Source organism: Eleutherodactylus coqui, chromosome 4, assembly GCF_035609145.1.
Source record: "Eleutherodactylus coqui strain aEleCoq1 chromosome 4, aEleCoq1.hap1, whole genome shotgun sequence".
Classification (NCBI taxonomy): Eukaryota; Metazoa; Chordata; class Amphibia; order Anura; family Eleutherodactylidae; genus Eleutherodactylus; species Eleutherodactylus coqui.
In genome coordinates, this window is record NC_089840.1 from 191,837,224 (window position 1) to 191,852,687 (window position 15,464).

Consider the following 15,464-nt stretch of genomic DNA (forward strand, 5'->3'; position numbering starts at 1 on the left):
CTGAAAACAAATCTATTTGTCCAGCCTCTGTCCGTCCTTACGGGCGGTGGAGACGTGTGAGCTGCGTGAAGAACAGTGCTAAATCATACGCACCCAGCTACGCTTTACTGCTGGCTTCGCCATTTGCTTTCCTTAATTGGGAAAAAAAATACCTGCTCTGCCAGAGTTATAATAACTCTGCTACCCTCACGTTCTGTGACACATAAGCAGGGACACAGCACAGTTATTAAACTTCTCATGTTCATAGAATATACGCAGTGCTGCCTTTTGGTGGGAAAAAACTGAAAACAAATCTATTTGTCCAGCCTCTGTCCGTCCTTACGGGCGGTGGAGACGTGTGAGCTGCGTGAAGAACAGTGCTAAATCATACGCACCCAGCTACGCTTTACTGCTGGCTTCGCCATTTGCTTTCCTTAATTGGGAAAAAAAATACCTGCTCTGCCAGAGTTATAATAACTCTGCTACCCTCACGTTCTGTGACACATAAGCAGGGACACAGCACAGTTATTAAACTTCTCATGTTCATAGAATATACGCAGTGCTGCCTTTTGGTGGGAAAAAACTGAAAACAAATCTATTTGTCCAGCCTCTGTCCGTCCTTACGGGCGGTGGAGACGTGTGAGCTGCGTGAAGAACAGTGCTAAATCATACGCACCCAGCTACGCTTTACTGCTGGCTTCGCCATTTGCTTTCCTTAATTGGGAAAAAAAATACCTGCTCTGCCAGAGTTATAATAACTCTGCTACCCTCACGTTCTGTGACACATAAGCAGGGACACAGCACAGTTATTAAACTTCTCATGTTCATAGAATATACGCAGTGCTGCCTTTTGGTGGGAAAAAACTGAAAACAAATCTATTTGTCCAGCCTCTGTCCGTCCTTACGGGCGGTGGAGACGTGTGAGCTGCGTGAAGAACAGTGCTAAATCATACGCACCCAGCTACGCTTTACTGCTGGCTTCGCCATTTGCTTTCCTTAATTGGGAAAAAAAATACCTGCTCTGCCAGAGTTATAATAACTCTGCTACCCTCACGTTCTGTGACACATAAGCAGGGACACAGCACAGTTATTAAACTTCTCATGTTCATAGAATATACGCAGTGCTGCCTTTTGGTGGGAAAAAACTGAAAACAAATCTATTTGTCCAGCCTCTGTCCGTCCTTACGGGCGGTGGAGACGTGTGAGCTGCGTGAAGAACAGTGCTAAATCATACGCACCCAGCTACGCTTTACTGCTGGCTTCGCCATTTGCTTTCCTTAATTGGGAAAAAAAATACCTGCTCTGCCAGAGTTATAATAACTCTGCTACCCTCACGTTCTGTGACACATAAGCAGGGACACAGCACAGTTATTAAACTTCTCATGTTCATAGAATATACGCAGTGCTGCCTTTTGGTGGGAAAAAACTGAAAACAAATCTATTTGTCCAGCCTCTGTCCGTCCTTACGGGCGGTGGAGACGTGTGAGCTGCGTGAAGAACAGTGCTAAATCATACGCACCCAGCTACGCTTTACTGCTGGCTTCGCCATTTGCTTTCCTTAATTGGGAAAAAAAATACCTGCTCTGCCAGAGTTATAATAACTCTGCTACCCTCACGTTCTGTGACACATAAGCAGGGACACAGCACAGTTATTAAACTTAGATAATTCATTCACTAGAGGCAGTGGGGCCTTTCGTTTTCCAAAAAGGGCAAAAATTATATTTGGCCTGCAGTCTTGCGCCAATTTATTTCCTGCCTGTGAAATCAAATCACTGGTAATACAGCATGCTGAGGGGTAGGGGTAGGCCTAGAGGACGTGGACGCGGCCGAGGACGCGGAGGGCCAAGTCAGGGTGTGGGCACAGGCCAAGCTCCTGATCCAGGTGTGTCGCAGCCGACTGCTGCGCGATTAGGAGAGAGGCACGTTTCTGGCGTCCCCACATTCATCGCCCAATTAATGGGTCCACGCGGGAGACGGTTATTAGAAAATGAGCAGTGTGAGCAGGTCCTGTCCTGGATGGCAGAAAGTGCTTCGAGCAACCTATCGTCTACCCGCAGTTCTGCGCCGTCCACTGCTGCCAATCCGAATCCTCTGTCTGCTGCTCCTCCTTCCTCCCAGCCTCCTCACTCCACTACAATAACACCTGCTCAGGAGCGGGAGCACTCCCAGGAACTGTTCTCGGGCCCCTGCTAAGATTGGGCAGCAGCGGTTCCTCTCCCACCAGAGGAGTTTATCGTCACTGATGCCCAACCATTCGAAAGTTCCCGGGGTCCGGGGGAAGAGGCTGGGGACTTCCGCCAACTGTCTCAACAACTTTCTGTGGGTGAGGAGGACGATGACGATCAGACACAGTTGTCTTGCAGTGAGGTAGTAGTAAGGGCAGTAAGTCCGAGGGAGCAGCGCACAGAGGATTCGGAGGAAGAGCAGCAGGACGATGAGGTGACTGACCCCACCTGGTGTGCAACGCTTACTCAGGAGGACAGGTCTTCAGAGGGGGAGTCAAGGGCATCAGCAGGGCAGGTTGCAAGAGGCAGTGCAGTGGCCAGGGGTAGAGGCAGGGCCAGACCGAATAATCCACCAAGTGTTTCCCAAAGCGCCCCCTCGCGCCATGCCACCCTGCGGAGGCCGAGGTGCTCTAAGGTCTGGCAGTTTTTCACAGAGACGCCTGACGACCGACGAACAGTGGTGTGCAACCTTTGTCGCGCAAAGCTCAGCCGGGGAGCCAACACCAACAGCCTCACCACCACCACCATGCGCAGACATATGATGGCCAAGCACCCCGCAAGGTGGGACAAAGGCCGTTCACCGCCTCCGGTTTGCACCCCTGCCTCTCCCCCTGTGCCCCAACCTGCCACTGAGATGCAACCCCCCTCTCAGGACACAGGCACTACCGCCTCATGGCCTGCACCCACACCCTCATCTCCGCTGTCCTCGGCCCCATCCAGCAGTGTAGTTCAGCGCACCGTTCAGCCGTCGCTTGCGCAAGTGTTCGAGCGCAAGCGCAAGTACGCCGCCACGCACCCGCACGCTCAAACGTTAACCGTCCGCATCGCAAAATTCATCAGCCTTGAGATGCTGCCGTATAGGGTTGTGGAAACGGAGTCCTTCAAAAGTATCATGGAGGCGGCGGCCCCGCGCTACTCAGTTCCCAGTCGCCACTACTTTTCCGGATGTGCCGTCCCAGCCCTGCACGACCACGTCTCCCGCAACATTGTGCGCGCCCTCACCAACGCGGTTACTGCCACGGTCCACTTAACTACGGACACGTGGACAAGCACAGGCGGGCAGGGCCACTACATCTCCCTGACGGCACATTGGGTGAATTTAGTGGAGGCTGGGACAGAGTCAGAGCCTGGGACCGCTCACGTCCTACCCACCCCCAGAATTGCGGGCCCCAGCTCGGTGCTGGTATCTGCGGAGGTGTATGCTTCCTCCACTAAAGCACCCTCCTCCTCCTCCTCCTCCTCCTCCTCTGTCTCACAATCAAGATGTGTTAGCAGCAGCATGTCGCCAGCAGTCGGTGTCGCGCGGTGTGGCAGCACAGCGGTGGGCAAGCGTCAGCAGGCCGTGCTGAAACTACTCAGCTTAGGCGATAAGAGGCACACGGCCCACGAACTGCTGCAGGGTCTGACACAGCAGACCGACCGCTGGCTTGCGCCGCTGAGCCTCCAACCGGGCATGGTCGTGTGTGACAACGGCCGTAACCTGGTGGCGGCTCTGCAGCTCGGCAGCCTCACGCACGTGCCATGCCTGGCCCACGTCTTTAATTTGGTGGTTCAGCGCTTTCTGAAAAGCTACCCACGCTTGTCAGACCTGCTCGTAAAGGCGCGCCGGCTCTGCGCACATTTCCGCAAGTCCCACACGGACGCTGCCACCCTGCGCACCCTGCAACATCACTTTAAGCTGCCAGTGCACCGACTGCTGTGCGACGTGCCCACACGGTGGAACTCTACGCTCCACATGTTGGCCAGGCTCTATGAACAACGGAGAGCTATAGTCGAATACCAACTCCAACATGGGCGGCGCAGTGGGAGTCAGCCTCCTCAATTCCTTTCAGAAGAGTGGGCCTGGTTGGCAGACATCTGCCATGTCCTTGGTAATTTTGAGGAGTCTACCCAGGTGGTGAGCGGCGATGCTACAATCATTAGCGTCACCATTCCTCTGCTATGCATCTTGAGAAATTCCCTGCAAACCATAAAGGCAGCTGCTTTGCGCTCGGAAACGGGGGCGGGGGAAGACAGTATGCCGCTGGATAGTCAGGGCACCCTCCTGTCTATTTCTCAGCGCGTACAGGAGGAGGAGGAGGAGCATGAGGAGGATGAGGAGGAGGGGGAAGAGACAGCTTGGGCCGCTGCTGACGGTACACCGGCTGATTGCCTGTCATCCTTTCAGCGTGTATGGCCTGAGGAGGAGGAGGAGGAGGAGGATCCTGAAAGTGATCTTCCTAGTGAGGACAGCCATGTGTTGCGTACTGGTACCCTGGCACACATGGCTGACTTCATGTTAGGATGCCTTTCTCGTGACCCTCGCGTTGCACGCATTCTGGCCACGACGGATTACTGGGTGTACACACTGCTCGATCCACGGTATAAGGAGAACCTGCCCACTCTGATTCCCGAAGAGGAAAGGGGTTCGAGAGTGTTGCTATACCACAGGACCCTTGCGGACAAGCTGATGGTAAAATTCCCAGCCGACAGCGCTAGTGGCAGAAGGCGCAGTACCGAGGGCAAGGTAGCAGGGGATGTGCGTAGATCGAGCAGCATGTACATCCCAGGCAGTGCAACAGTCTTTAAGGGCCTGGCCAGCTTTATGGCTCCCCACCAAGACTGTGTCACCGCTCCCCAGTCACGGCTGAGTCGGCGGGAGCACTGTAAAAGGTTGGTGAGGGAGTACGTAGCGGATCGCACGACCATCCTTGGTGACGCCTCTGCCCCCTACAACTACTGGGTGTCGAAGCTGGACACGTGGCCTGAACTCGCGCTGTATGCCCTGGAGGTGCTTGCTTGTCCTGCGGCTAGCGTCTTGTCGGAAAGGGTGTTTAGTGCGGCTGGGGGAATCATCACAGATAAGCGTAGCCGCTTGTCAACCGACAGTGCCGACAGGCTAACACTCATCAAGATGAACAAAGCCTGGATTTCCCCAGACTTCTGTTCTCCACCAGCGGACAGCAGCGATACGTAAGCAATACGTAGGCTGCACCCGCGGATGGAAGCTACGTTCTCTCTCACCATCCAAAACGGGGACATTTCTGCTTCATCAATCTGTGTCTAATATTCCTCCTCCTCCTCCTCCTGCTCCTCCTCCTGAAACCTCACGTAATCACGCTGAACGGGCAATTTTTCTTAGGGCCACAAGGCTCAGTCAAATAATTTTTCAGAACAATTTTTAAAAGTTTCAATGCGCTTAAAAGCATTGGAACTTTAACTTGAACCAATTTTTCGTTACACTGGGCTGCCTCCAGGCCTAGTTACCACTTAAGCCACATTAACCAAAGCGATTAATGTGTTTCACCTGCCCTCTTGGCTGGCCATGGCCAATTTTTGGGATGTACATTAGTACTGTTGATACAGCAATTTTTGTGGGCCCTCGCCTACAGTGTAATCAAATTAATTTTTAGCCCACCTGCATTACAGCTGACGTAACCTCAGCTGTGTTGGGCAATGCAATGGGATATTTTTCTGTACCGCCGGTGGGTTCCAGGGAGCCACCCATGCTGTAGGTGCACACGGAGTTTTTAATACATCTGTACACTTCTAAAGAACCCCAGTCTGACTGGGGCATGCAGTGTGGGCCGAAGCCCACCTGTATTACGCACAACATTACTACCTCAGCTGTGTTGGGCAATGCAATGGGATATTTCTATGTACCGCCGGTGGCTTCCTGGCACCCACCCAGGCAGTGGGTCCACAGGGAGTTTAACCTACATGTGTCCACTTGTAAAGAACCCCAGTCTGACTGGGGCATGCAGTGTGGGCCGAAGCCCACCTGCATTAAGCACGACATTACTACCTCAGCTGTGTTGGGCAATGCAATGGGATATTTTTGTGTACCGCCGGTGGGTTCCAGGGAGCCACCCATGCTGTAGGTGCACACGGAGTTTTTAATACATCTGTACACTTCTAAAGAACCCCAGTCTGACTGGGGCATGCAGTGTGGGCCGAAGCCCACCTGTATTACGCACAACATTACTACCTCAGCTGTGTTGGGCAATGCAATGGGATATTTCTATGTACCGCCGGTGGCTTCCTGGCACCCACCCAGGCAGTGGGTCCACAGGGAATTATAAATGCATCTGTTTCCACTTATAAAGAAACCCAGTCTGACTGGGGCATGCAGTGTGGGCCGAAACCCACCTGCATTAACCCTTTCCAGTCCACTGTGTGACCTGTGAAGACATTAGGGTTTAAGGCTGTACAGCTCCGTTGTTGGTAGACGTCCGTCGGGGTTCTCTTACTGTATATTGCCAGCCTCTCTGCTGTCGGAGCCTATCCTACGTGTCAGCTCATGCAGTACTGGCTTTAGCCAGCATATAGCGCCGTTGTATAACGGCAGAAAAAGAGTAAGCCCCCTAGGAAAACCATATACAAATTGGATTGGAAAGGGTTAAGCACAACATTACTACCTCAGCTGTGTTGGGCAATGCAATGGGATATTTCTATGTACCGCCGGTGGCTTCCTGGCACCCACCCATGCTGTAGGTGCACACGGAGTTTTTACTACATCTGTACACTTATAAAGAACCCCAGTCAGACTGGGGCATGCAGTGTGGGCCGAAGCCCACCTGCATTAAGCACGACATTACTACCTCAGCTGTGTTGGGCAATGCAATGGGATATTTCTGTGTACCACCGGTGGGTTCCAGGGAGCCACCCATGCTGTGGGTCGACAGGGACTTCACAATAGGGAGTTGTACCTGCCTGTGTCTATGAATTAAAAAGCCCGGTCTGACTGGGGCATGCAGACACCTTGACAGAATGAATAGTGTGTGGCACATAGGTTCCCCATTGCTATGCCCACGTGTGCAGCTCCTGATGGCGGTGGCACAGGATTCTATTTCTCATTGCTTCTGTACAGCATTGTGGGCTATCGCTCCGCCACTTTTAAAGAGGGTCGCTGCCTAGCCGTGCCAACCTCTGCAGTGTGTGCCTGCGGTCCCTCGTCATGGCAGACGCAATTCTAAATAGACATGAGCGTGGTGTGGCATGAGGGCAGCTGAAGGCTGCCCAGGGACACTTTGGTGTGCGCTGTGGGGGGGAGGGGGGGCGGTTGGTCAGCATGTAACCCAGGAGAAGTGTCAGTGGAGTGTCATGCAGGCAGTGATTGTGCTTTGTTGGAGGTAGTGTGGTGCTTAGCAAAGGTATGCCATGCTAATGAGCGCTTTTCAGAAGTAAAAGTTGTTGGGAGGGGGGGGGCCCACTCTTGCCGCTATTGTGGCTTAATAGTGGGACCTGTGAACTTAGGATGCAGCCCAACATGTAGCCCCTCGCCTGCCCTATCCGTCACTGTGTCATTCCCATCACTTTCCTGAATTGCCCAGATTTTCACACATGAAAACCTTAGCGAGCATCGGCGAAATACAAAAATGTTCTGGTCGCCCATTGACTTCAATGGGGTTCGTTGTTCGAAACGAACCCTCGAGCATCACGGGAAGTTCGTTACGAATAACGAACACCCGAACATTTTGGTGTTCGCTCATCTCTACTCCCTACTTTACGTATTGGTTGAGGCCAACCAGAATTAGGAGATATGTCACCAGCAGTAAAGATAAGTAGAGATAGGAATAGTATGTGTTAGTAAAATAGAACATGAGGTACAGTAGTTGTGTGCTGCAATAGATGGTTATAATGTTTAGAATGAGATCTTCGGTAGTCAGGTGACTGAGCAAAAGGCACAGAGAGATGATTAGTTCTGTTAGTTAGTTTAGAGGTGTTGGGGGAAAAAGTAGTGGCCAAATACTTTTAATAATTGTGAGTTGAATACTCATTTGGCTAACTGCTATTCCTTCTGACTCAGACCCCCAACCATACACACCTAGACATGGATTTGGATAAGCATGCATGTGTTCCCTAAGGTAGGGGAATAAGCGGCTGCTAGGAACCTTTCGTGGTGCTTTATTTCTCTTGAGAACAAAGGATCAGGCATGTTGGATCCCTTTATCCTCTCAACATGTGTTGAATGAATGTCGGCCAAATATCTAATACACATTAAATGGTTGGATGATTTCAGCCAGCAATAGTCTGATGTATGCTTCCTTCAGGGCTAAGCAAGTAATAACTGTGGTACCGAAAATAACAGTTTAGTTTAAGTTAAGTATATTTGGCTAGAAAGGAGAAAGAACAGAGAATGATTCTTGGGTTACATCAGTTACATTCAATTCTCTTTTGGTTGACTTCACATCCAATTCTGTCTATTGCATTTATGAAGCTGCATTCAGGGATGTTGTATAGAATTGACTAGAACTCAGTCATGTATCAGAAGATATAAGAAAGTGTTTAGGAGTGGGCATTCACTATAAAGTTAGGCCCTTTTGAAATATAGAGTAGCTTAAAGGGGTATTCTGGGCACAGACTAACATTTTAAAATGTAATGTACATCATCACAATAAGTCATTTTGTAATAGGTTCACTGTATCTGATCTAGTTATATACCTAGTCTATTTTTTTTTCTAACTTTCACATGACCCTCCACCTGAAATATATCTCCACTTCCTCTGACATCTTGTCTACATTTGCTACATCTGCCCCTGTCTATAGCCTCCAACATCCTGTGAGCAGTGCATGATCAGAGGACAGGGGTGGAAGCACTGCGCTATATTGCTCATGTGCAATTAAGGGTGCTGGATGGTCCTGTCTGTTGATGCTAGTAAGTTGTAGGACCTGTGAGCTGTGAGCGGAGCTATACCATTGGGTGTAAACAACCTCTATGCATGCTGTTAGTTGTAGGTAACAGTCTGTTGCTGTGTTTACTGTTGAAGTGATGCATGTAAACACAGCGGCAAATCACGGGCTGCATGGGACTATGAAGAAGGTCCAGAGCAGCAGATAGGAGGTGCAGGTTACCAGTACTTGGGCTGTACCGCCTAGATTGCAGCATTTTTAGAATTCCCATTTTGTGTTCGGAAAACCCCTTTAATTTACAATTTTGGTTCCTGAGCTTGAATTTTTTAACCATTGATGGTTAACCAGGCTCTGTGTGTTCATATAGGACTTTAATTGAATTATCTGCTTGTAGTATATCAGTGGCTATAAAAACATGCCATATCTATTCTGTCAATAAGAGAGTGTATTCACAGTGTTTTTGCTGTGCTGTGGGATTCTGTCACAACTGCCAAAAACAGCCGTGTAAGGGAACCCTTGAGGGGAACAATTCATTTGCATTAGTAAAATAGACAGCACTTTAATGTCCATTTTACAAGAGTTCCATTAGTTTCCATTATGTTTTGAGTATTCAATAGTGTACTGGACAAAGATAAGGCATACAAAAAACTTTGTGGGCTGCGAGCTTACGTATTTTGGCCTAAATATCAGCCAATACCTTGTATTTTTAGGTATTTATCATTATTTTTGCAGCAAGCAGTCTGACTTTAGATGCTGGAGGAGAACGGGTATCAGAGCCATTGTGGTTGATTTTTGAGGGGCAAGGTAACTGGCCGGGCTGAATCGTATGTGGCATCATTAATAAGTTATAAGCCTACACGATGCACTCTACGTATCAGTAGGTCTGACACCCTTTTTATGCCTTATCTGTGTGCAAATAGAATACCAAGCAGCCACTCTCCTAATATGCTGTAGTTGTGTGAGTCCTCCATATAGCAATCTGCATGCTGAAGGACGTGGTGTTTATACTTGCCCTTGTATTTTGTATCAGTAAGTATGGCCGCCCTCTGTGATTTTTTGAATTGCTATGACCTTTCTGTGATGGGTACCTTCTATATAATATAACACTGCTACACTGTAATGATATTGCAGCCTCTCTGAAGGGTTACTTATAAGGGAAACGGCAAAATGTTTCATATTTCATTCCTTATATGATTGGTTCTTCATTCCTATAACATAGTTTCTCTTTTGCAGCTGTTTGCAAATGAAAGTGTCTTGGATCATGTGGGATTTTCCCAAGTGAAAATTAACCTAATCAACGAAAATGATAATCGTCCTATCTTCAGCCAGGCGCTCTACAACATCACTTTGTATGAGAATGTTACTGTGGGAACCACGATCCTCCGAGTTTCTGTGAGTGACACTTTATACATTACAGTCCAGGTTATTGTGTTATGCTTTACTTCGTTTCAGTTCTCACGTGAATTCTGTGTGTGAGGTTAGAATTTTTAACTAAGTTTTATTGGCAGCAGAAATTTTGAGGCATGAATTACAAAATGTTCGGTTGTTGTACGAAGAAGCAACAACAATGTATTATCATATTATGCAGCTTGCAATGTTTGCCGTATGCTACATTGTAATTTTTGTTGCTACTTCCAAATAGGATAAGTACTGTAAGAGTGGTGATAGTGCTATCCTCATCATCAGCAGCATAAATTATATTTCTGGAGTATAGTGTGCCGCATATAGGGAAGATGCAGAACAGACTTTACATTCTCAGGAATCAAGAAACACTGAAAAGCAAGCATAAAATATGTTTTTACACATTTCGGCTTTGAACTGTAAATCTGATATATAAATGTGTAGATATATAGATGTGTAATTGTGATAGTAGGATGCGCTGCTGATACTGAGTGATGGATTTAAGTACCTAACCGAATGTCATTTTAAGCCATTTTTTTGATAAATAGCGTGGGTATATCTAGGTGGATGAAATTCAAAGGCATCTAGTTTCTCTTTTTCTAGTGTTGGAATTGATTTCATACATTGGCTTACATGCAGAGAACTGTAAAATAGAAAAATAGCTCTTCCTGATGTTATATTTCTAAAAGTTGATCCACAGTTTTGAAGCGCTGTATTAGGTTGGACTAGACTACAACAGCAACATGAGGCTCTGATACATATTTTCTAACCCCATATAGGTATTTTATATAGCTAGATAAAATTAAAAGTTTCAGCCCTGAATCCACGGACAACATTTTATTTCACAGGAAAAGAAATGGGGGAAAAACAACTATCCTAGCCATATAAAGTGAAATCATTAGGATTGGACATGTTGATTACAGTAAAGGACACAACACCTTTTCATATGCCCTATTAGGGTATATGAACATCATAGAGCAGGTCCTCCACTTGGTACTGGCTTTGTGACCCAAAACAGGGAGCTGCTTATTAAGAGTGTCCCTCTTCTGGCGGAGCTTTTGCCATTTTGTAATACTACATATCTCCTTGAGCTGGTTTTGGCTTTTTCCTGCAAAATCAGTTGATTGCTTGGGGTGTCAAGAGCCGGACCCATGCCATTCATTGGCTTGCCCCAGCCTTGCATTCTTTGAGGGGTTGTGCAACTTGGCACAACCCATTTAAGTGATCTAATGCATTGGGGCATATTGAGAGAAGAGTCCAATTAAAGAAGTTACAGTATTTCTAATGCCAATATCACACATGCATTCAGAAAACGTTGCTCAAAATCGCGGCAGGTTTGGATACAGCGGTTCAGCTCTAGTATAATGGAGCATTCACATAGAGTTATTTTAAAAAAATGTGTGATTGCATTTGGGGGGTTTGTCACATCGCTGTACGGAACTCGCAAACTTGTATTGTGAAAGGGATGAGTCTTTGGTGTCCGTTTTACAAGCTGTCCATTTCTTTCCGCTTTATTTGGAGTACAGAATCACATAGTCGCTATTGTTTTACTCCAAGTCTAACAGAAACAAATGGAAACTTTGTAACACTTACACCAAAGGGGTGTCCGTTTCACAATGCAAGTGAATGGCTCTGTTCGGGGGTTCCGTCACAGCGCTGTTTTCCAGAGCTGTCAGAGAACCCCCAAACTGAATCTCAGAGCGTATTAAATAACGCTGTCTGAAAGCTCCCTACCTCTAAATATTGCTGTCACCATATGGCACTGCCTCTACACAGTGATAGTGTCCGTTCTCTGTGGCCCCACAGGGTACTAGTGCCAGATAATATAGTCCTCCTGTAACCACATAAGGTACTAGTATCCCCTCCTTCCCCTAAATGTCCAGCTAACAGCACAAGAGCTTCAGTAGGCTACAGAATTGGTGCTGTTGCTCCCCCTCTTTTAGTATAGTGGAAGCAAGAATGGAGGGTGAGGAGCAGCTTGTACAGACTGAGAACACCGTCCCGAGGAGCCGTTCTGTAAGTTATTGAAACTCCTATTCTGATGGCTGAACATTCAGGGTAATGGGGAGGCGCATCAGCGGTGCAGACAGGGTGGTGCCATTTGACCTCAGGCCCCATGTTCCACAGGCCTCATAGCAGTTGCATGGTCTGCCTACATTGGCGGCATACCACTCCATCCTAAGGGTGCATTCACATGTAATATATTCGGTGCGGATTTTGATTTTATTTTATTTTTTCACTACGGAAACTCTGCAACAAATCCTCCATATATAAGCACACCATAAAGCCGCTCTCACACTGCCCATTTTTTAACGCGATTAGCACAGCGTCATGAGTGCCACGCTAATTGTGGTACATTGCTCCCATTGATTTTAACAGGCTCTCACAGACCTGCGCTCCAAAAGCTGCGTTTCTAATGTCGCAATTTTCGAGCGCTAGCTGTTATATTTTTGCACGTTCTAGCACTTTTTAGTGCATCCTTACAAAAATGGGGTGCGTTAAAAAGTGTTGTCAAGTGCTGTGACATGCATTCAAAAATGCCGCTCAAAATTGCGGTAAAAATGCTGCAATTTTGAGTGGTGTTTTCTGAATGCATGTGTGAGAGTAGCCTTAGGCCTCATGTCCACGGGGAAAATCAGGCCCGCTAGGGATTCTACATGGAGAATCCGTAGCGGGTCCCTCCTGCCCCGCGGACATGAGGCATTAAAATAACAATTACTCACCTCTCCGCACGCTCCGGATCTTCCCTTCTTCGCGGTTTGATCTTCTCTCCGTCGCGGCCGGATCTTCTTTCTTCGGCATGCGCCGAGCACATCCAGCGGCCCGAAGAAAGAAGATCCGGACGGCTTCCATAGGCTGGAGACCCGCACCTAAATGGAGCATGTCCATTTTTTTTTCATGCTCCATATTTTTTTTATTCACTTTTATTGACCAGATAAATACCCGCGGATGGTCAATGCATCCCTATGGGGTGCGGATCCGCGTGCGGGTGAAGAGTTAAAATCCGCTGCGGCATTTAATTCTTCTTTTCCCCGTGGACATGAGGCCTAAGGCCTCATGTCCACAGGGAAAATCGGATCCGCTGCAGATTTGGGCTGCGGATGCACTGCAATTGTCTTTTATTTTTCATGCGGGAGATCAATTGAGCTATGTGCTCTATGAGCTCCCGCACGCGTGATCCGCACTAAAATGGAGCATGTCCATTTTTTTTCATGGTCCAGATATTTTTTAATTACCATCCGCGGGTATTTATCTACCTGCGGGTGGTCAATGCATTCCTATGGGGCGCGGATCCGCGTGAGGGAAAAACGCTGCGGATTTTAATTCTTCTTTTTCCCGTGGACATGAGGCCTTAGTCTTTCCTTAATATATTTTTCTGACCCCTTTAGGATTCACTTTTCACTTATGCTGAGAAAAAAAGCATAAAAACTGTCCTGTGTGGATGTTGGCTACCTCTCTGCATGCAATGGCTGCACACTGCAAAGCGTATCAAGTGTTTCAAATACAGAGTAAGGCCTCATGCACACAGGACAAATTGAGCAGCGGATTCCGCTCTGATCAGCAGGCGCAGGTGATCCACTGCTCAACGTGCCCATTGATGTATATGGAGATTCCTCTCTCCGCGCACACCAGTGAATTTTATATGCGGCCGCTGTGTGCCAAAATAAAATTGCAGCATGCTCTATTTTCAGAGCGGAAAACGCAGGGACGGCGTCCATTGAAATCAATGGAAGTCATCCCTGCCGCAGCACTTCAGCATTGCCGAAGTGTCACGGGTTCGCATCATCACCTAGGCGATGGTGCGGGGAAATCTGAAATAAAATCGCAGTATGCTCTATTTTCAGAGCGGATACGCAGGGACGGCTTCTATTGAAATCAATGGAAGCCATGCCTGCCGGCGGCACATCCACACTATAGGAGAAGAAGACTTCTGACAGGTACACAGGGTCACTGGCAGCGGGCATGGTAGGATTCTGTGCGGAATTTCCCACGTGGAATCCATGCGTTCCCATGTGAATGAGGCCTAACTATACTTAGGAAAGCAAGGAAGACAATAACTGACTGATTGGAGTCTTTCCTGGGTGACTGATATTAGTATTTCCTGTACAATTAGCAAGTCAGGATGTTAAACGCAAACAATAAGACCGTCTTCATATATAGAGGAAGAATTTCCTCTCTTGGTATTGCTTCAGAAATTCTGCAGCATTTACAGTACCAGCCTGTGGAGGAGATTTAAAAATTCTCTTTACATCATGTGGGAATTTACTGCAATGAAAGCATACATGTTTTGGAAAATATTGTGGATTTTAAATCCACAGTATGTCTATTTATGCTGCTGATTTCAACTATTGAAACAAAATCACACTCCTAGAAGTTGTTTTGCTGCAAATCTTGGCATGCAGTTACATCTCGGGTAGGTATGCAGACCTAGGGGTGAGTGGCTTTATCTTGCCTTTGCTGTGGAGTGGCACACTGCTGCCCTCCCTGCTGGTGTGATGGTCCGGGGACCCATCACATACAACAGTCTGTCACCCCTAGTAGTGGTATGAGGGACGATGACAGCTCAGTGATATGTTCAGGACATCCTGCAGCCACACGTGTTCCTGCAGGGTAATGCTCGGCCGCACAAACAAGGATGTCACAGGAATGTCCACACAATACTGCCACTCTTCCATGGCCTACCTGGTCTCCAGATTTAGCACCAATTGAACATGTATGGGATCATTTGGGATGCCAACTTCGACAGCCTATGAGTTTGCATAATCAAGAGGCTCAGTTCCAGCAAATGTGGACCAATATGCTACATGATACCATACAGAACCTGTATGCCTCAATGCCCACCCGTATATCATTATGTATGCAAGCTAGAGGTGACCCAACAGCGTACTAGAGCCTCCATGCCTGACTGTATCACATCTTGTATCCAAGCTAGAGGTGGTGCAACAGGGTACTACAGCCTTCATACCTGCCCCTATCACAATTTGTATCCAAACTAGGGGCAGTACAACAGGCTACTAGAACCTCCATGCCTGCCCATATTACATCATGTATTCAAGCTAGAGATGGTACAACAGGGTATTAGAGCTTCCATGCCCGTCGTATCATATCTTGTATTCAAGCTAGAGGCAGTACAACAGGGCACTAGTGCCTCCATACCCGTCGTATCATATCTTGTATTCAAGCTAGAGGCGGTACAACAGGGTACTAGAGCCTCCCTTCAAGGGGGTCAGTTTTCTGCAATAAATT

The 15,464-nt window shown here is 47.8% G+C and overlaps 1 protein-coding gene across 1 annotated transcript in view; it reads left to right on the top strand.

Annotated features, from left to right (window-relative positions):
* Nucleotides 1-15,464, top strand: part of CDH23 (cadherin related 23) — a 996,630-nt gene that overhangs the window by 461,982 nt on the left and 519,184 nt on the right. The window contains exon 12 of the mRNA XM_066601617.1: nucleotides 10,050-10,208. Within this exon, the coding sequence (XP_066457714.1) occupies nucleotides 10,050-10,208 (159 nt within the window). The remainder of the gene's footprint in view (nucleotides 1-10,049; nucleotides 10,209-15,464) is intronic.